This window comes from Dunckerocampus dactyliophorus, chromosome 15 (assembly GCF_027744805.1).
Source record: "Dunckerocampus dactyliophorus isolate RoL2022-P2 chromosome 15, RoL_Ddac_1.1, whole genome shotgun sequence".
Classification (NCBI taxonomy): Eukaryota; Metazoa; Chordata; class Actinopteri; order Syngnathiformes; family Syngnathidae; genus Dunckerocampus; species Dunckerocampus dactyliophorus.
The window spans coordinates 20,427,706-20,453,933 of record NC_072833.1 but is presented as its reverse complement, the minus strand read 5'-3'; the positions used below and the strand labels follow the sequence as shown (position 1 = coordinate 20,453,933).

The 26,228-nt window shown below is 44.8% G+C and overlaps 2 protein-coding genes across 3 annotated transcripts; both read right to left on the bottom strand.

Annotated features, from left to right (window-relative positions):
• Positions 1–6,652: 6,652 nt before the first annotated feature.
• Positions 6,653–11,584, bottom strand: vgf (VGF nerve growth factor inducible). The gene is made up of 2 exons (XM_054753228.1): positions 11,349–11,584; positions 6,653–10,498 (listed from the first exon to the last, which is right to left on the bottom strand). Exon 2 carries the CDS (start codon positions 10,454–10,456, stop codon positions 8,699–8,701), a length of 1,758 nt encoding a protein of 585 aa, XP_054609203.1. The 5' UTR covers positions 10,457–10,498; positions 11,349–11,584; the 3' UTR covers positions 6,653–8,698.
• Positions 11,585–11,808: 224 nt separating this feature from the next.
• On the bottom strand, positions 11,809–25,895 carry LOC129168218 (AP-1 complex subunit sigma-1A). Of its 2 annotated transcripts, none has more exons than XM_054753229.1 (5): positions 25,748–25,895; positions 24,807–24,985; positions 17,043–17,151; positions 14,861–15,050; positions 11,809–14,717 (listed from the first exon to the last, which is right to left on the bottom strand). In XM_054753229.1, the coding sequence occupies exons 1-5, from the start codon at positions 25,748–25,750 to the stop codon at positions 14,650–14,652; spliced, it is 549 nt and encodes a 182-aa protein (XP_054609204.1). In that variant the 5' UTR covers positions 25,751–25,895; the 3' UTR covers positions 11,809–14,649. The 2 variants fall into 2 exon arrangements, with proteins under 2 accessions (XP_054609204.1, XP_054609205.1); XM_054753230.1 differs by having other exon boundaries at positions 11,818–14,717; positions 14,913–15,050.
• Between the last annotated feature and the right edge of the window lie 333 nt (positions 25,896–26,228).

Genomic DNA, 26,228 nt, shown 5'->3' with positions numbered 1-26,228 from the left:
TGACAAAGGGCAGCCTTGGCGGAGGCCAACGTTCACCGGAAATAGGCTCGACTTACTGCTGGCGATGCGAACCAGGCTCCTGCTCCGGTTGTACAAGGACCGAATGGCACGTAGTAGAACGCCACCAATCACATACTCCCAGAGCACCCCCACAGGACACCGCGAGGGAGCCAGTTGAATCCCTTTTCCAAGTCCACAAATCACATTTAGACAGGTTGAGCAAACTCGCAAGTACACTCCAGTACCCTTGCAAGGGTGTAGAGATGGTCCAGTGTTCCAAAACCGGGACGAAAACCACATTTCACCTCCTGTAGTCGAGGTTCGACTAACAGTCGTACCCTTCTCTCCAGCACCCTGAAATACACTTTCCGAGGGAGGCTGAGGAGTGTGATCCCCCTATAGTTGGAACACACCCTATGGTCACCCTTCTTGAAAAGGGGGACCATCACCCTGGTCTGCCAATCCAGAGGTACTGTTCCCGACTTCCACGCAATCTTGAAGACACGTGTCAGCTAAGACAGTCCCTCAACATCCAGAGCCTTGAGGAAACTCGTCCACCCACGGAGCTTTGGCACTGGGGAGTGTTTTGACTACCCCAGATACCTCGACCACGGTGAAGGAACTGTCCACGCTTGTGTCCTCAGACTGTGCTTCCTCGATGGAAGAAGGTATGTCAGTGGGATTGAGAAGGGCCTCATAGTACTCCTTCCACCGTCCGACTATATCCTCAGTCGAGGTCAGCAGGCCCCCCGTCCCCACTGTAAACTGTGGAGCAGGCACTGCTTCCCCTTTATGAGGCGCCGGATGGTTTGCCAGAACCTCTTGGAGGCCGACCGAAAGTCATGCTTCATGGCTTCACCAAACTACTCCCACACCCGAGTTTTTGCCTCGACCACCGCTGACGCCACGTGCCACTTGGCCTTCAGGTACCACTCAGCTGCTTCAGGAGTCCCACAAGCCATCCGAGCCCAATAGGACTCCTTCTTCAGCTTGACGGCTTCTGTGTTGAAGCACACAAAATCCATGACCAAACACTCGTCTCTTTGTTTTGTTTTTTTCTCTCTCTTTCTTTACCTCTTCTTCCCAGAAACCTGAAAGAAAAGCAGGCTTGCAGGCACCTCATGTGGTCGTGGCTCCCTGGGAGGCGCCCTGGTGCCCGCGGGTACCATGCACATTGGAGATCCCCGGGCTGTATGATATAAATGGGGAGCCATAAAATTTAGACAAAAACATATTTGACTTACTTTTTCAAAATCACTGGTGAAACTTAAAGGATCAGGTGCCTTCTTTAAGGAGAATTTGGAATGCGAGATCAGCTTGAGGTTTTTGGAGGTGTTTTAATAGCGGTCTTTGTAGGCGGCATAGGTGGATCCCATTACATGCAGTAATGAGCTGTCTCTTATTATCTGTTCTTTATATCTTTAGAACACACAGAAAAGAGAAAGACATATGTGTTCATGTCTCACATAAGGATTGTGGATGATGGTCAAATTCCAAAAATATCATTCCTTTAAGGAGGTTCTAAGTAGAGCTTCATAATAAGAAAGAAGACAAACCATTAAGCTGAAATATGCCGTTCACATCAGCAGATCAAAAGTTGAAGACCATAGCTAAAGAGTAAAAAAAAAAAAAAAAAACCTCCCTAAAATAGAAATAAAAAGAAGAACTCAGTAATGAGTAGCTGCACCATTCTTGTTAATTACCTCAAAAATTGGTTTGGGCATGCTTGATGCCAGTGTTTCCAGGAGGCTAGTGGGAATGTTGCTCCAGGTGGTGAAGATGGCTTCATGGAGGGCATCCACTGCCGGGAACAGATTTTTGTAAACTGCGCTTGCCACCCATCTCCAAATGTTCTCAGTTGGATTTAGATCAAGGAAACACGCAGGATGGTCCAAAAGAGTGAGGTTATTCCACTGGGCCTTTGTCAGGCGGGCACTGTGAACTGCAGCGTTGTCTTGTTGAAAAAACAGTCATTACCGCACAGACGAGGGCCTTCAGTCATGTGGGATGCACCCTGCAACATCTCCACATAGCCATCAGCCGTTTGACACCCCTGCACAACCTGAAGTTCTATTGTTCCATTGAAGGAAAAAGCACCCCAGATCATGATGGCGCCCCCTCCACTGTACGATGTGAAAAGCATCTCAGGTGGGATCTCCTTGTCATGCCAGTAATGTTGGTAGATATCAGGACCGTCAAGGTTACATGTTTTCTCATCAGAGAATAAAATGTTCTTTCTTTCAGTGTCCCATGTTTGGTGCTCTTGTGCAAATTCTAAACAGGCCATTTTGTTGCAGGAGATGAGGCCTACGATATAAAAGATGGCATAGAAGATGGATGGAGACGAGGCCTTTGAAGAGGTTTGATTGTTCCCAAAACCCTTCTCTCACAGATGCCGTCTGATGGTTATTGGGCTGCACGCGGCACCAGTGCACTCCAACAACCTTCATTTGGGCTGACAAGGGTCTCGTGTCTTCCCGTGTCAAATGGATCCTCCGGCTCACAGCCAGTGACATTGTTTTCGGTCTACAACTTGACTTTTTGTTCCATAACTCTCAGGATCTTTTAAGAAGTTTCAAACGACAGCGCTGCGAGAGACCTTGCTGATGCAGCTCAACAATACGACCGTGTTCAAAGAGAGAAAGCTTTTTTGCCTTTGCCATCAAGAGATCATGACAGTGATGACAGAAAATGACATTGAGTCCACATTTTTGCCTAAATGTTAGCTTTTAATGGCTGTGGTGTTAAATGTTTGATCGGATGATGAACAGTTATGATGTTAATGCTGCAATAAATTGCTTAATTACTGTAATTGTTTTTGTCTCGCTCCCATTTCTTCTTTTTGCATTTTGAAGCTCTACTTAGAACCTCCTTAAGATCCAACAGTGCTGAGTGTAAATGCTTGAATGGGCTGCAGTGGCTGTAACATTGCTGGTCAATTGCTGCAATTGGGAGGGTAGATATGACATCTACTGTATCTGGATTATTGTTCTGGAGTAAATTGGTGTTGATAAGATAAGGTAATGTACACAGTAATAAAACACCACTGTGTCAAAGATTTGTGACCACTATCACCATGATGACAGGATGAATGGCTACTGGTCATAATAAAAAAGGACCAGGCTGTCGTGTTAAAAGCAGAGCACTGCATGGCTGCAGCTCTGCCCACAGTGGAGGTGCAGTGATTCATGATGTCACATGGTGAGCACTGGGTGACTCATCCACCAACATCCTCACACAGCAGACACTGCAGAGCAACACACACCCCTCCTGCACACATGTACATGAAAACACAACTTCAAACAGTGTGCAAGTCAGTTTAGCTTTGATAGGAAAAGCAACAGATGCACACACGATGACTGCGTTGCAAGAAATGAAAATACACCTGAATACACCTGAACACATGACTTACAACAAGCAACTGAATAACTGTCATGAAAACGCACAACAATGCAGCATCATGCAGCAACAGTAAGCACACATCCATCCACAAACGCAAATCAAGCACTCTGTTGATTTATTTCATATTTTCACAAGGGCAGTCAAATTAATCAAATTTGCTATCATGTCTGAAATATGTCCATTTTGACTGTATTTTATTAACAGAAACTTAAATGACAGGACATGATTATTTAACATTTTATTGTTTATAACAACAAATCCAAATGAAGTGAAAACTTCGATCAAGCTAAAACATGCATAAAATCATTTCTCTTTGCAATTCCTCTGAACTAGGCTGTAGTCTGGCGTTACATTTTCAAATTCAGTAACGTCAGAATAACATTTGATCCGACACAATTAAACTGACACATCTTAGCCATTGCTCTTTGCGTGGAACATAGAAGATTGCATGAATGAACTTTAGTAGTTTTTGTTACTCACGGCCGTCCAGTGGTCTCCTATGACTTTGCTTTTATTGTGTTGATGTTTGGAGTGTCCATGAAGGCATCTGCTGGTACTGTGGTAGGAGAGACATGTTTGTGAGTTCGAGATAGACTACCTACAGAGTGGTGTGAAGAGGCGTTTGCCCCCTTCCTGTCTTATCTCTTTGCATGTTTGTCACACTTAAATGTTTCAGATCATCAAACAAATTTAACAAATTAATTAATGACAACACAACTGAACACAAAATGCAGTTTTTAAATGAAACATTTTATTATTACGGGAGTAAACCTACTTGGCCCTGTGTGAAGAAGTGATTGCCCCCCTATTAAAACACAACTTAACTGTGGTTTATCACACTTGAGTTCAAGTGGAAAAGTTATAAAGCCATTTCTAAAGCTTTGGAACTCCAGTGAACGACAGTGAGAGCCATTATCCACAAAAGGCGAAAACAGGACCAAGGAATAGCGGTGAACTTTCCCAGCAGTGGCCAGCCAACCAAAATGACCCCAAGAGTGCAGAGGCAACTCATCCAAGAGGTCACAAAAGACCCCACAACAACATCCAAAGAACTGCAGGCCTCACTTGCCTCAGTTAAGGTCAGTGTTCATGACTCCACCGTAAGAAAGACACTGGATAAAAACGGCCTGCATGGCAGAATTCCAAGACAAAAACCACCGCTGAAAAAAAACAACATTAAGGCTCGTCTCAATTTTGCCAGAAAATATCTTGATCATCCCCAAGAACTTTGGGAAAATACTCTGTGATCTAACGAGATAAAAGTTGAACTTTTTGGAAGGTGTGTGTCCCATTACATCTGGCGTAAAAGTAACGCTGCATTTCAGATAAAGAACATCATACCAACAGTAAAATATGGTGGCGGTAGTGTGATGGTCTGGGGCTGTTTTTTGCTGCTTCAGGAACTGGAAGATTTGCTGTGATAAATGCAACCATGAATTCTGCTGTCTACCAAAAAATCCTGAAGGAGAATGTCCGGCCATCTGTTGGTGACCTCAAGCAGGACAATGATCCAAAACACATCAGCAAGTCCACCTCTGAATGGCTGAAGAAAAACAAAATTAAGCTTTTGGAGTGGCCTAGTCAATGTCCTGACCTGAACCCTATTGAGATGCTGTGGCATGATCTTAAAAAGGCGGTTCATGCTGGAAGCACTCGGATCACCAGCTCATGGTGTGTTCTCTCTCCACTGCTCTTCTCCCTGGACACGAATGACTGCACCTCAGGAGACTCTTGAAATCCTGAAGTTTGCAGATGACATGATAGTCATCGGTCTCATCCGGGACGGCGAGGTGTCTGAATACAGACGGGAGGTGGACCAGCTGGTCCTCTGATGTGGTCAGCACCATCTGGAGCTGAACCGGCTCAAGACTGTGGAGATGACAGTGGACTTCAGGCAAAATCCCCCTGAACTCCCCCCCTTCACAGTCCTCAACAGAACAGTGTCTAATGTGGATACCTTCAGGTTTCTGGGAACCACAATCCCTCGGGACCAGAACTGGTCCTCCCACATAGACACTGCACATAAAAAGGTCCAGCAAAGTTTGTACTTCCTACGACAACTCAGGAAATTCAATTTGCCTGAGCACAGCTGATCCAGTTCAACACTGCAATCATTCAGTCTAATCTGTGCACCTTTATCACTGTCTGGTTTGGATCTGCAACCAAACCAGGACAGGAACAGACCACAAAGGACCATCAAATCTGCAGAAAAAATAATTGGAGCTGACCTTCCCTTCATATGTGACCTGTATCGGTCCAGGGCCAGGAAGCGGACAGGGAGCATCAGTGCTGACTGAGGCTCTACAAAGCACTGTACGCCAAAACATCAACATTTCAACACGTCGGTGTTGACCCCCCACCCCAAAAAGCGCTTGAATGTAAATCCAGTTTTTTTATGTACATATTTTGTTACAAGTACAGATAATGTCCCGGTTTATTATCGCACACCCACTTACTTGAACTGCACTGACATTATATTCTTATCCCTTTTGCACACCTCAATCTTACTTTTTAATTATTGTAGCAGACATTGTAAGTGACTGTTTTGGTTATACAGTTATTTTGTCCATGAAGCACTAGTGCTACATGACAACGCTATAACATTGCCTTAGTGTTTTGCTATAGCTGGATCTGCCTAGCACCCAGCAACATTATTCTCTGCCTGGGGGAGACGGGGTGTCTTACCTTATAACCTGTACCTCATCCTCCGTATATTCAGGCTCAAAAGGATAAGGTTCTGGACAGTAGCGGAGATACGGAGAAGGGGGTGGGGGACAATTTTGACAAACGCTGCTCTGTGGTACAGAACATTAATTCAGTCTTGTTGATGGACGTTCCTATTCCTATTACTATGTGAAATCAATGCGCCCAGGAGAGAAGTTCCGGTCATGTTTAAAATAATCAAAATACATATTATGTATACGTAAGTATTACATGTTATCATGAATGTACCTGTTACTGCATGGTCACAGCATGTATATAAAATGATAAAATGTTGTTAGAGGTTTTTTAAAGAGCTTTGTAGTCAAAATAGGTGTGTCCCATGATGATTGTTAGCTCCCTCATGCTAACTGTTTTTCTCTCTTTAGAACACACAGAAAGAAGAAATACATGTTCATGTTTCACATAAGGATTGTGAATGATTGGCAAAATAAAACTAAAATATCCATAAAAAAGTTTTTTTTTTAAAAGGGGATGGGTATTATGTTCACACAGAAACACAGGCCGTCCACAGTCAAGCAATCTGTTGATAAAAAAAAAAGCAGTTGACTTTATTGGTTTGTGCGTAGCAAAAGTAGTCATTGACATGCACCTGTGTGCATATGCAGCCAACTCATGTTTATTACGACAATAACAAGAGCAACAACAGCGTAATTCACTCAAACAAGAATTTCAAGGTACAACATCATTTGTGTCATGTTTTTGTTTTGTTTTTTTTTAGTTTTTTTACTTGTTGCTTGGTCATCTCCTCAGAGAAGACACTTTAGATGCAATTACACAAACGTGCACGCTTGCCTCATTTCTCCTTCTTTGATCTCATACAAATATCAAATTATTATAAATTACAAATACTGTGACATTCCTCAAGTGGAGCACATGGGTGATATCAAATGACAAAAAGGTCATAAGAAAGAGAAATGGTATGTCTCAGTGACCTGCAAGGCAGCAGATATGGTATCAGCTTGTAACCAACTTTCTATTTACGAACACAGACAGTTAGTGATGTTAAGGATTTGGGACAACTCTGTCAAAATTTGCGCACTGAGAAACTAAGAACAAAGTGTACACACTCACACTCTCGTTGAAGTGTACTGACGGAAGTGTCCATTTGAGAAACAGCCACAGACTAGACACAGAAGCTTCACTGACTTTTCACTGAGAAGTTTTGCCTACATCTGTGAGTACCTTTCCCTAACTCTCACGTGGCAAAACATGCCTTTCCATGATGTATAGGTCAGATGTACTGTAAGCGGCCAAAAAGTATAGACTGCAGTAATCGGATACATATCGGATTGATACCGGCATACAAGCGACCTGAATTGTACTGTTCACACTGACATGAAAAAAATGTAATTGACCTGTCAGCGTAGCCTTAGGCTCTGTCTTCATTCACGTACTTCCGCAGTTATACTTAGGCTGTGTCTCAATTCACGCACTTCCGTACTTACACTGTGACTCAGTTGTGCACTTCCACACATACACTTCGTTTGTGTCTCAACTGCGCACTTCCTCTCACTTAGGCTGTGTCTCAATTCTCTCAGTTGGGTACTTACACTTTGTCTGCATTTCAAGTCTTGCACTACTGTACTTAAGTTGTCTTAATTTCAGCACTTCTGTGCATACACGTAGTCTTTTGAATGCACAAGTGCACTGAAAATTGTAAAATGAAAAAATCGCAGTGCAGACTTTGCACTCAGAACGGCCAAAACGGTGAGTGTGCATTGCTGGACACTGAGCGCCCTCGATAGTCACCATCTTGGCTACATAGGGGAGTGGTTGCAATTCACAAAAAGGAGAGAAGAGGAAGTGGATAATGGATTTGGACAGCACTACATTGTCAAAATTTGCATACTCAGTAACTGCACAGTGTACACAGTACTGTGTACTTATTGTAATGGACTGACGGAAGTACTATATTACATTAGAGAACAATGTGGTGTGATTGCGAATGTTTGAAGAAAGGAGGAAAATTGATTTTGGAGTTATTTTTTTTTTCCTCCTCTGCAAAGTGACTCTGCGGGAGAGATCAGCCATCAAAGACAAGAATGTAAACTTTGGCACTATGGCAACAAGGTAATTGAAGTGATGCAAAGAGATGAGTCATGCCAGCCATTAGAGTGCTCCTTCCAGGCCCCCTCCATCAAATACTGTACATGTTGATGTGGGAATCATGTGGCTGTGTAAAGAAAATATATTTGGGGAAAAAAAAAAAAAAACATGAAACCGTTGGGAGACAAGGGTATTAATATATATTAGATGTGTCTTTAAGGATTTTTTTCCAAGTATAAAAATTGTTATTGTCATTGTGGCTGTTTATCATTCACACATTGCCAACACTGCAGTCCAAACCTCACTAGTTATCATTCCTTATCCCCTTAGAAATGTCCTTTCCAGGCCTTGTCCAAATGTTCAGGTGGAATTTTTGGATGATTCCTCAGTTATTTATTCAAAGAGCCCTCCTGGAATGTCCAAATAACAAATGAATAATGTCAAAAAGGAAGTGGGACAAATAGAAAGACATGCTCTCATATTCCCTCAGCATCCCACCTGTATCTTGCTTAACCCCGCCCCCTTGTTAGTCCTGTGGTCTGTTCAAGAGTAGCTGCTCGATGTATTTGTCCAAATGTCCCCTTGGTGCCGATTGATACAGAGGGATTCCTGGTTTGGGGGCGGTGTGCGGGTAGAAGGAAAAGGGGCGTCTGGGGTAAATTGCAGCGGGGGGCTTTCTCAAGCGGGGCGGCATCCAGTTGAGGTAACGCTGTTTGGGCAAGAAGCTGTAAGCGCCATCCTGGGAACGCTGCAGGAGGGTGTTGAAGGCCAGAGCAGGCTTGGGGACGTAGTACCGGAATGTCGGCCTTGGAGGAGGAAAGTAAATGGGGTAATAGTCCTGGTGGGGTTTCCTCTGGTAGAAGGAGGGGTAGTGTGTCCAAACAGGTCTCGGCGTTTGGAGCCAGGCTTCCTGGTTGATGGACTTAAGAGGTTTGGACCATGGGAGACGATCAGCAGGGTTGCTCCAGAACCCCTTGGAACTTGAAGGCTCCTGAAACCAGCTTTTGAGAATATGGACCGCTGGGGAAGGTTGCTTGGAGACCTGGAAGCTGTTTGATTTTGTGAAGGAATCGGCGGAGGACAACTGTGGGCGTTGCCAGTGCGTTATGAAATCCGGTGCCACATCCTTCTTCTTCTTCTTCTCCACATCGCTGATGATGTCCACCACATCGTCGGCGGGCAGGTGAAGCTTGTTGGAGATCTCGATGAGCTTGTCAATGGTCTGAGGGTCAATGTCGTCGTCCTCCTGCTCTTCCTCTGACCTCTTGTCCGCAGCGGCGTCAGACTGCGTGGCGGGGTACTTTCTGCTGCTGCCACCATTCTGCTTGACCATGTAGCGGAGCAGCATGTCAGAAGCAATGTCAGCCAGCTTCTCCTCCTCCATCTTGGCTTTCTGCGCCTCGGCCGCCTGCCTCCTCATCTCCTCCTGCTCTGCCTTGGCCTGCGCCTCCTCTTCCTCTGGAGTCAACACCTCGTCCTCTTCTTCTTCTGGATCATCACTCTCCATCTGCTGTGATTGGAGCGGCTGCGCTACAGTTGCGGCATTGTTGCCTTCAAAGTCATCCATGAAATTCCCACCTCTGAAGGCTGGCATGTTCAAGGCCTTCTGAGTCTCCTCTTGCCATTTCAACTTCTTCTCGGAGAAGCTGCCCTTGCTGAGCGGGATGATGTCGTTGAAACTGCTGTAGCCTCGACTCTCCCGCTGGTTTGGCTCTGAATCTCCTCCTCGCTTTATAGCCGTGTCCAAACGCGGGAATTCCTTCATCATGGTCTCCAGGCTCCTCAGCTCCTCTGGGTTGAGCTGCTCCTCCTCGCCGCCACCTTGCTCCGGCCCCACTACAGCTGGGGGTTGTTGCGTCTGGACCTGGAGGGTCTGGCTGCTGGTGCGACTGGACACCCGCTCAGTCATCCTCTCCTCTTCCTCCTCGGCCTTCTTCTTTTCCTCTGCCTCCTCCTGGCCCTGAGCGGCCATCAACAACTCCAGCTTCTGTCGGCCGTCTCGGTCTCGCTGAGCCCCTGACTCTTCCTCCCGCCTGCTCTCGACACGCGTGCGGTTGAGCGCCTCCAGCAAAAGCGCCGCAAGTGTTTTGGGGTCCACATCGTCAAAGAGGTCATCTCCTTTCGGTGCCCTTTTCTCCATTCTCCCTTCATCCCTGTCCTCCGTATCTCCTGACACCGCCACGCCGGCGGGAGTGACGCTCTGCATGGAGAGGTCAGCATCAAAGACCCTTGTTAGGAGAACCAGGAGGATAAGGGCACTTGAGATGCTGTGGGAAGCCATCATGGATACTCAGGATGGCCGCCAAGGAGCGGGATTGCAAAATTCCTGGAGATAGGCAACAAAAGGAAAGACAATGACCTCGTTGCAAAGCACAAAACAAGCTCTAATTGGCTGAGAGGTGCCACTTCATTTAACCAATAATACTAATTCCCTGTATGCTGCAATGAATTTGCATAACAAAACATTACAAACAGGTCTCTGTATGATGCACTGCAGTTCTACAATAGATCAATCAAGCGAAAATGAGCATTAAAAAGGCTATACATTTTTTTTTCTAAAAGCAAAAATGAGCTTGTAAAATCAAAAGAAAAAGCACACGTTTTTATTGTTGTAATTACAAGTGCACAGTGTCAGTTTTCTGTGTTGTTTGTGAAGCAATCGTTGCAGCAACGTGACAAAATTTCAGTAAATATAAAAATCATGAGGGGGGGGAGGAGTGGGTGCATGGTTGGTAGAAGCGACATGTGACCTGCTCACAGCGCGTGCATGAGTCAAGGCAACAAAAACTGGCCTGACTCAGTTTCAAAAAGCATTAAAAGATAATAAAATATGCATTTTCTTTTTAAACTTATTTATTTTGATGGTTCTACGTCAGATCCACGGAACAGCTGGAATTCTACCTCACTTGCGCGGAGGGGGTGGGGAGTCATGGTGATAATAGCTTGGCTGTGACGCTGATGAAGGTAATGTTGACGAGGAGGAGGGAGACAATAGGGCCACCTCATGTGTGCATCACAAACAATCACGTCACTAATTCAACTAAATGAGTCACATTGATTTGAATTTAAATTGATCTGAAATAAGACAGCAAAAAATATTAAGAAACCGTTTTTTCTGCAGGTGAAACGCATAATGAGTGTTAAAAACAGGATAAAAAAAAGTTTAAACGACTTACGAGTGGGAGCAGTGTGGGGGATTCCAGCATCCACTCCTCAGGACGTCACAGTCTTGTCACGCTCGCAGCCCACTCCCTATTATTGTCCTATCTGGTGACCGCTTCCTGTCTTTTTTGTTGAGGTTATTCTCCTGTAATTCCCAATAATCTTTCCGAGGCTTGACTTTTTACTTCCACACTGCAAGGACTCTTCCTCCTGGTCTGCTCGTCAGTTTTCGGCACCGCGGACAGCGGCAGGTGCCTCTTATACCCGCCCACCCGTCACACGTGATGCATGCGTCAAGCGGACCCATTGACGTCACCAGAATGGGTTCCATTCAGAAGGAATTTCTCCCTCCTCCGGTCAAAGCAATTAGCTGCAGTGCTCCAGCTTCCCGAGTGATTTGGCATTTTTTTAGCCGCTGAAAGCAAATCATCATCTGCATTCATGCACAAAGACATCATTCACTTAATCAAATGTTTTATTTCATCGTTATAAAACTGCTGCCATACACCTTATTATTAACCACAACATCACACAGACTCGACAAGCTCCTCCTTTTGCGACAACTCTTTAAAAGATTAGTTAGAATTAAAATTAAAGCAGGGGTGTTAATAAAAAAGCCTCTTTTTAAGCTAAATGTATGCGTTCTTAACTTGATGCTACAGTAAAGCATGTACAGGCGACATGTGCCAATGTTCCTTCACGGAGTCGGAACAGGCTCGCTGACACACACACACGCACGCACGCACGCACACACACACACACGCACACACACACATACAAATAAAGCTGTTTGTCATAGAACAAGCTGTTTTTTTATAGAACAACACATGCATACACACATTAAGGATCGAAGCTGGAATAAAGCATCCAGACAGGACTGTTTGTGAGGCTTAAGTGTGTACGAGCAGTCAGGATAAAACAATCCAGACAAATGATTACAGTACAGTATGATAAGTATGCACCACCACCTTTGAGGCTACCCACCTTAAAAAAGCAATTCGTCTAGTGCAATAAGACACACAAGGGTGTAAAGCAGAGCTTGCAAAATGCATAAGTGAGAAGGCTTGACCTAATATCATTTTGAAGCATTGTAACAAAACCAGCCCGTCTAGACTTGCGCAAAAAGATACCCTAACAGTTGAGGTATGAGCCTGTCAGAACGTACTAATACATTCAAACATGGCTGCAAAGTCAGTTTAAAGAGTTTAAACGAGGTGGCATACCTCTCTCCCTCCTTTTACTGTCACACAATGGAGTCATGTGCTGTCACCGCCATGTCGTAACAACAATAAAGGCCCTCTGGACACGCGGGTGTCTATTATCGGCTGTGACGTCTTTGGTTCCTTTTTCCAAACCTACACCTGTGACCAGACACTTTATTAGGCACACTTTCGCTGCGTCGAGCCGCCTTTAAGTCGTGCTGTCAAATAACAAGCCAGATCAACTATTTAAAAAAAGGTGTAATTAATGTCCTAACTTATGGCTCTGCCTTGGTGATATTATTCAACCTAAACACACAAACACACACCATTGCTTAAAAGCTACGAAAGTTATTACTGCTGCTTGCCTTAGAGCAATACCGCTTAACACTGGGGGTGCGGGACAGCATAAGTCATCAATTCAATACGGCAGAGATAGTTATTGATGAGACAAAACGGTCTGCAACCACTTGGTGGCAGTAATGCCTCAGTCAGCTCCAATGTGTGGCAACGATGGTGAAGTATTTAACGCTGAATCTGTTTCCGCCGACAGGATTTTCAATGCTATATATATATATATATATATATTAATTAAAGAGGTGCTCACAAACAGATGCTGCCATTTCAATGAAGGACTCACGTTGCACTGTTGTTGACATCGGATGCTTGTAAATCAAACCAAACCAGCAGTGTTAATATTTGCATGGGCCCCCAGGTCAAAAATGTTAAGAACCCCTGCCTTAGAGGACACTTAACTTTGAAAAGATGTACTAAAAAGGCTGTCACGTGAAGGTGGGCCAGCAATGAAATTATACAAGAATAGTAGGGGTGTCATGATAGACCCAGCACACGAGACGAGAGGATATTTTTAACATTACTTTTAACAAAACAATGACAAAGTATATGACTGGACAAACAAAGCTTTTAAAAAAAAATTAAACGGAGTCACAAAAACAATGCAGGTACATTTTGAAATGTTTTATAACTCCATGCATGACTGACGCATGATGCTTTTAACTGTTGAACTTTTTGCCACAATTGAAACAAAAAATTAAAATGATAAAAGTTAAAATAACGACGGCTGTTGTAGCTGCTACTACTAATCCTTTATGTTGACGGGGAGTTATGTAAAGACAGGTAAAATAGGATAGACTGCAGTAGATTAGTTTCCATGATGCTTAGTGTGCCACACCAGGAAGTAATTAATTACACGTTTTGACAAATCATATTTAGCGATGGCATTTTGATCTGACAAATCTTTAGCTAAATTTCATAAAATGTAGAATTAATTGAACTGATGAAAAAAAGCTCCCGCAGAGTGACGAGTGATGCTGGGTACACCGATGTAGGTTGGATAACAAGGTTTATAGTATGTGTAAAGCACTTAATATGCTGTTCCAATCCTGCCTCACGCACTGCCACTCTCATATTATGTGTTTTATAATTCACAGCAGTGATGCTGTAGTTCAGTCTGATAGACTTCTGGATGACCTTTTCCCGAGAGACATCTTTTGTCTAAACGAGATATATAGACACGTTTCAATATCTTATGACACCCCTTAAAAATAGCATTGCAAAAATTTTTTGATTGTGGATTTTTCTTGTAGTGGACAAACCAAATAAAGAGCCAGCACAGGGCGGATGCATCCGGCGCCTGATTTGTCTCCTTCCTATCCTCCAAAAAAAGATCTTGCTGTCCAACCATAATCTCCAATGCACTGTTACACAACATCTAGCCAGCAAACTTACAACAGCATCATGGTACACAAGGTTGTAAAACAAACACACGGAAACAAAACCGTTTTTTGGTCTATCATGAAGATCGTTGATATTAATGAAGATAAAACTAACTAGGAGTAATTCATTGCTCTCGTTCCTTGTTTATGCACCTAATTACCAGCCTGCCTTACTTACATGTATGTAAGCATCCATCTCATGCTTAAAAATCTAAACATACAAACACGCACAAATGCACACACAAGCGATATGTGCAATTTCCTGCACAAGTCTCTTTCTCTCACACACACACACACACACATTCAAGAGTCCCAAGTTACACACTGTGAATTATCACAGTGTAAGAGCCACTGAAGACATACACAAGCAGTGCTCAGTCTTATGTGGTCTGCAGAGTCACTACGCCAAGCCCATCTCCTCCAGCACGCTCCTGGGTGACTCGTCTTCCTGCCAGAGCAAAAATGACAAGTTTGATACAGACTTGCTAAAGCTTTAATGTACAAATGACTAGTTTATCACATGATGGTAGTTGCAATATAATTTATACTGTAGCAAAGAGGGTACTTTAAAGCACAACAATATTTGCTTGCCTTTAAAACCTTGAAAACTGTAATTCAAATTCATTTGAAAGAATTCAAAGACCTCCTGCAGTATGTCAGCTTGCTCAATGGCTTTCAGGACGCTTTTCTTTGATGTGTCCTGGATCTCCCCGCCCATCAGGAATTCGTCCAGGATGAAATAAGCCTTCTCAAAGTTGAAGATGATGTCCAGCTCACACACCTGCAAAGAATTAAAAAAAAGATATAAAGATATATATACGTATACAGTATATGTTTGTTTTGTGTGTGTGTGTGTGTGTGTGTGCTTACGCTAACCAGTGTGCACGCTAAACAAAGGTTCCACTGTATATTCCACTGAGTGTGTGGAATATACAGTGTAAAGTGAATACAGTGACGGCTTTGGAGTGGCATCGTCAAAGTCCTGACCTGAGTCCTATTGAGATGCTGTGGCCATGACCTTAAAAATGTGCTTCATGCTGGAAAGCCCTCCAATGTGGCTGAATTACAACAATTCTGCAAATGAGTGGGCCAAAATTCCTCTACAGCGCTGTAAGAAACTCATTGCAAGTTATCGCAAAAGCTTGATTGCAGTTGTAGCTGCTAAAAGGTGGCCCAACCAGTTATTAGGTTTAGGGGGCAACCACTTTTTCACACAGGGCTGTCTTTGTTTGGATTGTTTTTCTCCCTTAAATCATAAAAAGTTTAATTAAAAAAACTGCATTTTGTGTTCAGTTGAGTTGTCTTTGACTAATATTTAAATTTGTTCGATCTGAAACATTTAAGTGTGACCACCATGCAAAATGAATACATAAATAAGGAAGGGGGCAAACACTTCACACCACTCTATATATCAGGGCTCCAGACTGTGACTAAATGGTTGCATTTCGCGACTAAAATAAGGGACATCGCGAGTGCATGTGAGACCAGATAAAAGTACACCCGTTGACACTTTGTCTCTTATTACTGTGAGAATGAAAAATAGTCTGTAAAATGTGGAGTCAATTGACGACAGCTTGTCACAGTCTAAACCTATTGATGCTGGTGTGTGTGATCGCTCACATTTCAATCGTATTTGATCGACTTTTCTACCATCTTTGTTTACACATTTTGCCTGGCTCACACTTTCGTCTGTCTCTGTGGCGGCAGTTAGCTAGCTAGCGAGAGTTATCTGCCTAGCCTCTGTTACACGGACTCCACTTTTTTTTTTTTTTTTTTTTAAATCACGGTGACATTTTGTCTTTAAAAGAAACAAGAATGCGGTTCATTCAGAGCTCGTTTTTGTCAATCAGGGAAGCTACAAGTGGTTGTCACCTTCATGGGGTGCATGCTAACTTACTTTTAAGTGTCACTTAACAACCTTGCTCTCTAAGCTCTGATTTTGACTACCTGACCAACTCTTCTTTCAACGCTTAGTATTTTTATGACTCTTCAATTCAGACATGACGCCTGTATTTATGACAAACAACCACACAATTGCACAATGAGCACACTGAGTGGAGATGTTCTTTGTCATTAAAGTACAATGTAAATGTTGGCAGTCACATAAAACACAAATAGCTCACCTGTACTTCTTTTTGTCAAAGTAGGTTTAAATGTGCTGGAAGTTGGACACACTTGCACATCATAAACCTGGACACTAAATTTATACTGTTTTATACTGTCCTCTTTAAGCAGGACAGATTTCTCTGAGAAAGATATTTAAATCGTTATTTTAGTCTGTTATTTGTATTTTTTTTTTTTTTTTTTTTACCAAAAAATATATTATTGAACAATTAAGACTTATTGAACAACCCGGCAAAAACAGGCAGGTTGGTTGGCCCTGCCAACAAGGTGTCGTTTATATATTTTTGCACAAGTTGGCAACCCTACCAGTTTATTGATTTTATTTTATTATTATTGAATATTTTTTGTTGCTGACAAACATCGGCTCCACACGTCAGCCCAGTAGTTGACAGTAACGCACAAATGAGCTGGTTTGCCAACCCACACTAACTCCTAAAGAGGAAGAAAGGAGACAAACACCGAAGAAGAAGGTGGCCCGATGTGTGTGAAAAGAGGGCGGTATTGGAGTTAATAGTATTTATCAGTAATACAGTGAAAATGAGATGTCTGCAGCCCTGTATATACATACACACATGCACACAGTATACATACACACCAAGAGTCAACAAGGCACATGCACAAAACACACACCCTCAGATGTGTGACTCACGCTGCCAAAGTATTTATCCAAGAGCTCGACAAAGCGGTGGATGACTTCCAGTGTGATCAGCTCATTGTCCTGCTCCTCCACGGCGCAGCAGAAATACAAGCTGGCGTACCTTTATTAGTGTCAAAACACAAACTGTCATTCATTTAAAAGCTGTAGTGATTATGAGCTGTGTTTGTCCACGCCTGTCTCCCCAATGTAATAGGTGCCATATATCAGGGGTCCCCACCCACCCGGAAACTTTCAGGTACAATGATAAAAAAAAACAAACAATAATTCACTAAAAAAAAAAAAAAGATGTATTAATTAATAATTGTTATTTATACATAACTACATTAAATTGCATGTAAATGCATATCAATTTTGTAAATATCTGTCATTATTTGATTAAAAAAATAATACACGTACAGTAAGAAAATCCAAAGTCTTTGCATGTTTGTTGCCAGCGGTGACCGGTCGCACTTTGTTGGACGGGCCTTGAATGCACCATTATGCGTGTGCTAACCTACGCTAACTTTCTACCCATGCTACTCTTGGTTTATCGGTTTTCTTTCCCTTTGTATTTGGTTCCAAGTGCTGATAGTATGTAGGAATGCATAAAGACAAGATCTGATGACGTTATTGAGTGCTGATGTGTATATTTGTTCTGTGCACAGATGAACATAATTCATGCTGGCACACAGCCTATTATCACACATCAAACAGCGACGTATAATCTTCTTTCAGAAAAACAAACTCCTGGCTCTTGCTGGTGGATGGTGGGTTTGTTTTATTTTGTGCTTTTAATTCAACATCATGCGCAGTTGGCCTATTTGTTGAAGAAAAACAAAATGATCAAACTTACAGCTTTGCACATCTGTAGCTGACTGACAGGCAGTTGTCAGAGCTTTATTTGAAAACATGTATCAAAACCTGTTTTACAAAGCAAACAAGTGAGGGAGATGATAGATTTTTATGATACACAAGCTCTAAAGACACATGTTACTGGTAGAATGTCATTAAAAAGCCACCTTTGTATAATAAGGGACCTTTAAATATTACGTTTTTTATTATTGTATTGACCCCTCCGTGAATCACCACCTTACCGTGGTGGAGGGGTTTGTGTGCCCGAGTAATCCTAGGAGCTATGTTGTCTGGGGCTATATGCCCCTGGTAGGGTCTCCCAAGGCAAACAGGTCCTGGGTGACGGGCCAGACCAAGAGTGATTCAGAAGACCCGTATGAACAAACACACAAGGAGAGACCGCACCTCGCCCGGAAGTGGGATACCGGGGCCTCAACCTGGAGCCAGGCCTGGGGGAGGGGCTCGCAGGCGAGCGTCTGGTGGTCGGGCTTTCACCCGTGGGATCCGGCCGGGCTCAGCCCGAAGAAGCCACACGGGATCTCCCCCCCGTAGGCCCACCACCTGCGGGGGCAAGCATAAGGGTCCGGTGCATTGCGTTTTGGGTGGCGGTCGAGGGCGGGCACCTAGTCGACCTGGTCTTCGGCGACCAAATCTGGTTCTTGGGACATGGAATGTCACTTCTGAATGTTCGGGAAGGAGCCCGAACTTGTGAGAGCGGTTGAGACATTCCGACTAGATATAGTCAGACTCACCTTGGCCCACAGATTGGGTTCTGGATCCAAACTCCTCGAGAGGGGCTGGACCTTGTTCTACTCTGGAGTTGCTGCAGGGAAGAGGCGGCGAGCTGGTGTGGCCTTATTAATAGCCCCCCCGCCTCGGTGCCTCTGTGTTGGAGTCATCCCCGGTGAACGAGAGGGTCATTTCCCTACGCCTTCGGGTTGGGGAAAGGGTCCTGACTGTCGTTTGTGCGTACGCGCCAAACGGCAGTTCAGAGTACCCAGCCTTCCTGGAGTCCATCAGAGGGGTGCTGGAGAGCACCCCAACTGGTGACTCTGTCGTTTTACTGGGAGACTTCAACGCCCATGTGGGCAATGACAGTGTGACCTGGAGGGGCGTGATTGGGAGGAACGGCCTCCCCGATCTGAACCCGTGCGGTGTGATGTTGTTGGCCTTCTGTGCGAACCACAGTTTGTCCATCACAAACACCATGTTCCAGCATAAGGATGTCCATAAGTGCACATGGCACCAGGACACCCTAGGCCGCAGGTCTATGATCGACTTTGTATCATCAGACCTGCGTCCGCATGTTTTGGACACACGGGTAAAGAGAGGGGCTGAGCTGTCAACTGATCACCACCTGGTGATGAGTTGGATTAGATGGCGGGGGAGGATGCCGGACAGACCCGGGAGACCCAAACGTGTAGTGAGGGTGTGCTGGGAACGTTTGGCAGAGTCTCCTGTTCGTTGAGTCTTCAGCTCTCACCTCCGGCAGAGCTTCTCCTGCATCCCGGGGGAGGACGAGGATATTGATTCTAAATGGGATCTATACCGTGCCTCCATTGCTGAGGCAGCCAATCGGAGCTGCGGTCGCAAGGTGGTCGGTGCCAGTCGTGGCGGCAAGCCCCGAACCCGATGGTGGACACCAGAGGTCAGGGCTGCCGTCAAGCTGAAGAAGGAGTCCTATCGAGCATGGATGGCTTGTGGGACTCCTGAAGCAGCTGACGGGTACCGGCAGGCCAAGCGGCACGCGGCTTCGGCGGTGGTCGAGGCAAAAACTCGGGTGTGGGAGGAGTTCGGTGAGGCCATGGAATACGACTTTCGGTCGGTCTTGAAGAGGTTCTGGCAAACCGTCCGGCGCCTCAGAAAGGGGAAGCAGTGCCCGGTCCACACTGTTTACAGTGGGGACGGGGGCCTGCTGACCTCGACTGAGGATATAGTTGGGCGGTGGAAGGAATACTTTGAGGCCCTTCTCAATCCCACTGACATACCTTCCATAGAGGAAGCAGAGACTGAGGATACAAACGCGGACAGTTCCATCACCGTGGCTGAGGTATCTGGGGTAGTCAAAATGCTCCCCAGTGGCAAAGCTCCAGGGGTGGACGAGTTTCGCCCTGAATTCCTCAAGGCTCTGGATGTTGCGGGACTGTCTTGGCTGACACGTCTCTTCAACATTGCGTGGAAGTCGGGAACAGTACCTCTGGATTGGCAGACTGGGGTGGTGGTCCCTCTTTTCAAGAAGGGTGACCGGAGGGTGTGTTCCAACTATAGGGGGATCACACTCCTCAGCCTCCCTGGGAAAGTCTATTCCAGGGTGCTGGAGAGAAGGGTACGACCGTTAATCGAACCTCGGCTACAGGAGGTGCAATGTGGTTTTCGTCCAGGTCGCGGAACACTGGACCAGCTCTACACCCTTGCAAGGGTCCTGGAGGGTACTTGGGAGTTTGCCCAACCGGTCTCCATGTGCTTTGTGGACCTGGAAAAGGCATTCGACCGTGTCCCTCGCGGTGTCCTGTGGGGGGTGCTCCGGGAGTATGGGATTGGTGGCGCGCTACTACGTGCCATTCAGTCCTTGTACAACCGGAGCAGGAGCCTGGTTCGCAATGCCAGTAGTAAGTCAAGCCTGTTTCCGGTAAATGTTGGCCTCTGCCAAGGCTGCACTTTGTCACCGATTCTGTTTATAATTTTCATTGACAGAATTTCTAGGCGCAGCCAAGGTATCGAGGGAGTCCAGTTTGGGGGCACCAGGATCTCATCTCTGCTATTTGCAGACGAGGTGGTCCTGATGGCCTCATTGGGCTGTGACCTGCAGCGTTTACTGGGACGGTTTGCATCTGAGTGTGAAGCTTCTGGGATGAGACTCAGCACCTCCAAATCCGAGGCCATGGTTCTCAGTCGGAAATGGGTGGATTGCTCCCTCCGGGTTGGGAATGAGGTCCTGCCCCAGGTGGAGGAGTTCAAGTATCTCGGGGTCTTGTTCACAAGTGAGGGAAGGTTGGAGCGTGAGGTCGATAGGCGGATCGGCGCAGCGTCTGCAGTAATGCGGTTGCTATACCGGACCGTCGTGGTGAAGAGAGAGCTGAGCCGGAAGGCAAAGCTCTCAATTTACCGTTCGATCTATGTTCCCACCTTCACCTATGGTCATGAGCTTTGGGTCATGACCGAAAGAACGAGATTGCGGATACAAGCGGCTGAAATGAGTTTTCTTCGTAGGGTAGCGGGACTCACCCTAAGAGACAGGGTGAGGAGCTCGGTTATCCGGGGGGAGCTCAGAGTAGAGCCGCTGCTCCTTCACATCGAGAGGAGCCAGCTGAGGTGGCTCGGGCATCTAATCCGGATGCCTCCCGGACGCCTCCCTGGTGAGGTGTTTCGGGCATGCCCAGCCGGGAGAAGGCCCCGGGGAAGACCTAGGACACGCTGGAGGGATTATGTCTCACAGCTGGCCTGGGAACGCCTGGGTGTCCTCCCGGTGGAGCTGGAGGAGGTGGTCGGGGACCGGGTGGTCTGGGCTTCCCTACTGAGACTGCTGCCCCCGCGACCCAGACCCGGATAAGCGGAGGAAAATGGAATGGAATGGAATTATTGTATTGAAATGCACACGGGCCGCACGGTGGTCTAGTGGTTAACACGTTGGCCAATACAGAAACAGCCTGGAGATCTGAGTTCGATTCTCCCCTGGGCATTTCTGTGTGGAGTTTGCATGTTCCCCCCGTGTGCGCATGGGTTTTCTCCGGGCACTCCGGCTTCCTCCCACATTCCCAAAAACATGCAGGTGAGGTTAAGTGGCGACTCTAAATTGTCCATAGGTATGAATGTGAGTGTGAATGGTTGTTTGTCTATATGTGCCCTGCGATTGGCTGGCGACCAGTCCAGGGTGTACCCCGCCTGTCGCCCGAAGTCAGCTGGGATAGGCTCCAGCATGCCCCCGCGACCCTAATGAGGATGAAGCGGTATAGAAAATGGATGGATGGATGAAATGCACACTCTCATGGAGCAGAGGGACAAAATATTTGAAACAGACCAGTGTGCTACAAACTACAACTGCATTAATAAATGTATTTAATAGCTCTCAGACAGTGCCAGTCAAGCGTTAGCATTATTATCTCTGGCAGCTCTGGATGCCATTATATGAAACCATAAGAGATTCTTCCCCTGCAGAAAATCCCTCTGCTTTGCTCATCACCCTCTTCCCACACATACACGCAGCCTACTCGCACCTCCTTTGTTTTGTTTGCCCACATCTCCACTTGGCTCACTGTAATGAGCACCAATGTGCACTGATGTGTGTGCGTGTGCGTGCGTGTGTGTGTCTGACTAATAACGTAAAGCCGGGTCGAACTTCCCGTCCCCTGCCCACGTATGGCCGAGTCATGTGGAGCAAAAAACATGCTGTATATTCCATTTAATCCATATAATGTATATTATCTCATCTAGTAGTCGTCTGCTCTTTAAAGGCTTACATTTGTTTAGTGTGCAACCAAAAAAAGTCTTATCTCAGTGCGCTTTAAAACACTTTCATAAGAGCCCTAAAAAAACCCCCAAAAACAAACAGCAGTGGTCCATCCATCCATCCATTTTCCATCCCAGCTGTCTTCAGGCGAGAGGCGGGGTACACCGAACCATATTAGATATTCCATATATTTTATATTGCAGTACAGTCGTCCCTCGTTTATCGAGGTTAATTGGTTCCAGACCCCACCATGAGAAGGGAATTTCCATGAAGTACGATTCAATTAATTACTTATTTCACTATCAATTCCATTAAGTAATACATGGAATATTCTTGTAGTTAGAACACAGAAAACCTGTTTATGGTTTTTAACATTATTAGTGCCCTGTAGACATGAAATAACACCCTTTATACGAACACCTAATACAGTAGACATAATAAGCGTTAAGACATAACTCACACGTTCGCATTGGGAAAGTTCCTTGTGGTAGTATCTCGAACGTAATGTGGGTCAATCACATAGCATTAAACAAAAGCCTAACAGCCTATCAACGTCCTCACTATGTTTGTCACTTGATTGATATACAGCTGCAGCCAGTATGACATGAATCTAGCATATATAGAATTACACTCCGACACTACTGCTAGCTTTCTTTACAACACATTGCACACCTCGTCTGCACAGGGTACGGGATCTCTGAAGTGACAAGAGACGGCCACCGCTTTAAATATAGCACTCTATCAAGCTAAATAGTTCGCCTCCAATTTATTTATTTATTCAAAACCTAAAAGGAAAACTGCACTTATTTTAGAATTTTGCCCATCATCCACAATCCTTATGTGAGACATGAACACGTCACTCTTTGCATTCTGAAGACATAGAGCTAAGCAGCAGCTAAGAATGCACGTGATGGGAATCACCTATTTCGTCTATAAAGCCTTGTGGAAAAAAAACTCCAAAAAGCGCCAAAAACACTCCATTTACATATAATGTGATGTGCAGATTAACCAAGCTACAGTGAAATTGCCATTATTATTATAAACATTGTTCCGACGATCGAACTACTTACTGGCGTATTGACTCTGTGCCACACCACACCGGCTAGCTACTAGTCGGCTAGCGACTAGCTTCACCACACATTCTCCCGCAGTGCACCAATGCTGCGCTCACAATGCCTCAGACCACTACCAAAAGGTAAGGTTACATTTTGGAGCTGCCGCGTGTTTGTTTTTGAGTTTGGAAAAGTTACTGTTTGTTTCTATGTCGCTATGTGAAATCAATATGCCCAGGAAGGAAGTTTGGGTAATGCTTAAAAGGACCAAAATACGGCAAAATACTGTAAGTATTACATGTTATCATGAATGTATCTGTTACTACGTGGTTACAGCATGTATATAAAACCATTAAACCTTGTTGGAGATTTTTGGAGGTGTTCTAATAGGCGTCTTTGTAGGAGGCATATGTGTGTCCCATTACGTGCAGTAATGAGCTCTTTTTTTCTGCTTTTATATCTTTAAAATGCCCGGTTCATGCATGTTCATGTCTTACATATGGATTGTGGATGATGGGCAAATTTTTTTAAAAAGTGCAGTTTTCCTTTAAGAATAGGTTTGAAACTGAATGGGGGAAAAGGACCAAGCAAGAAGCCAAAAACGTCCCACTGCCACACGGAATGGAAGAACTTTTTTTCACTGTGTCAAGTTAAGGTAATGTAATGTAAGGCAATGTCTCATCAATTAAACATTATTGATGCCTAGTGGCCAGAATACTACAAATAACTTGTCTATCAATATTTATTGAATAATATACTGGGCCATAGTCAACCACAAAACAGGGATCATTTATTACTTAATGAAAAATCGTGATAGAGTGCGGGAGCGATGTTCTAACCGCGATGTAGCGAGGGACGACTGCGGTGCCATTTGTGTAGTCAGTCTGTACATTTCTCTTGACAGATATTTGATTATTACATTTGCTGTATTTTATATTTAACTCATCCATTAGCACATTCATTGCACCTCCATCGCCTTCTATTGTTGTTGCACTACTCTGTCCATACTACAGCTTCATTATACTCTTCCATTGCACTACTACATAACATAAATATGGACTTTACATTTCAGCATGCCAGATTTTATTTTGCCCCATTTCATTATTTCATTGTCTTTTAGAATGCTAAATTGTTACACTTGATCTAATTGCTGTTTCTTAACTAGAAAATGGAGAGAAGGAAGCACTACTTCGATTCTCCTGTATGTCCTTCACATATAGTGCAATTGACAAAAAAAATCTTGAATCTTGAACTGCATTCTTTTTATGAGCCGTTTCTACTATTGCAGCTGAATTATTTGGCTACAGGAAATAGAAACAAGCAGTGCAGAAGATGCAGCACTGTTGTGTGTGTTCTGTTCACAGTTGTGTTCTGCCATCAGTCCGAAAACAAAAAGCATAGGGGAAAAAATATTTCAGAGGCTACCTCTTGTAGACAATCTTGAGGTCTCTCCACTCGAGGAAGCTGCACATCTTGGGCTTGCGCGCCAGCACTATTTGCATCAGCTCCCTCACCATCTTCTTCTTGTCGCGCTCCGCTGTGGCCGTGTACCACTTCTGCAGCCGCAGCTTGCCCTGCCGACTGAACAGCAGCATAAAGCGCATCTGTGCAAAGCAAACATAAAACAAAACACTGCAGGTTTAGTTGTCTGGCTGTGTAGTCTCTATCAGCTGCAGCAGCCATGGGGGTGGACTATGTGCTGTCCATCCATTTTATTTTCCACTGTCCTGATTAATGTCACGGGTGAGTTGGAGCCTATCCCAGTGATTTTGGCAAGAAGAACAGCCTGGACTGGTCGCCAGTCAATCATAGGGTACATATAAACCAACAGCCATTTATACATATCCATGATGGAGATTCAAACTCGGACCGTGAAGCAGGCATTCCAGGCCTTTCGGACACAATGCAATTTATGAAAACAAAAATAAGACAACACTCGACAGACTAGTAAGAATTAACATATGTTGAACTACGTTGTCAAAGAGCAACTTGTTTAATCTCTCTCAATCTTTTCTAGACAGGCACAATAACGGCCTGCTGTCTGTCAACTTCATTATTGACACTGTCTACTGCCTGGAGCTCAATTCTTTTCATTACCAACCCCCAGGAAGAACAACTCCATTCAACATTTCAAGTGAAAAAAGTACGTTTTTTAATCATTACCTCAATATACTGTGGATAAAACAGTTTGGGTGCAATTTTTGAACTATATTTCAATCCGCTGTCCGCTACGCTAATGCTGAGAGATGCCAGGTGGAGGTAAACCAGGTAACCACTTCCTGGAACCTTACACCTTGCTAGCACTAGCTTTAGCCCGTATTGCTGCTTTCCTCCCGACCCCACCTCGACGAGGACGAACAACTCACCATTTTCGAAGTGTTTTTTCGGAGCGATAGCGCGACGTTACACACGAACTCTGCCTGTCAACTTTCCACAGGACGACAGCGGCTAATGTTGACACTTCATGTCGGCGACTGTGACAGTGGAGCCCATCGCCTGCTTCTCTAGGCAGGTTACAACTCCTACTGAGCATGCGCATACTTTTTCTTCATACTTTTGAACGGCGGTTAGTGACTACAGTGGGCGGTGCGCTACCCCCACCTGGTGCCCTATTGAATTACTGCAGACATAATTCAAATTGTCTCCACGTTGTTATTGCAGTGGTTCTCAATTAATTTTCTGGCATGCCACCTCTAGGGGGACAGATTTTTTTTCATCCTGGCCCACCCTACTATGCAGTGGGCTATTACAATTTCACAAACAGTAAATATTGCACTTTAACACTCTTAATGCTATCATCTAAAGCAGTACTCAAGTGGTTTGGCTACAGGGCCCACCATCACCCCA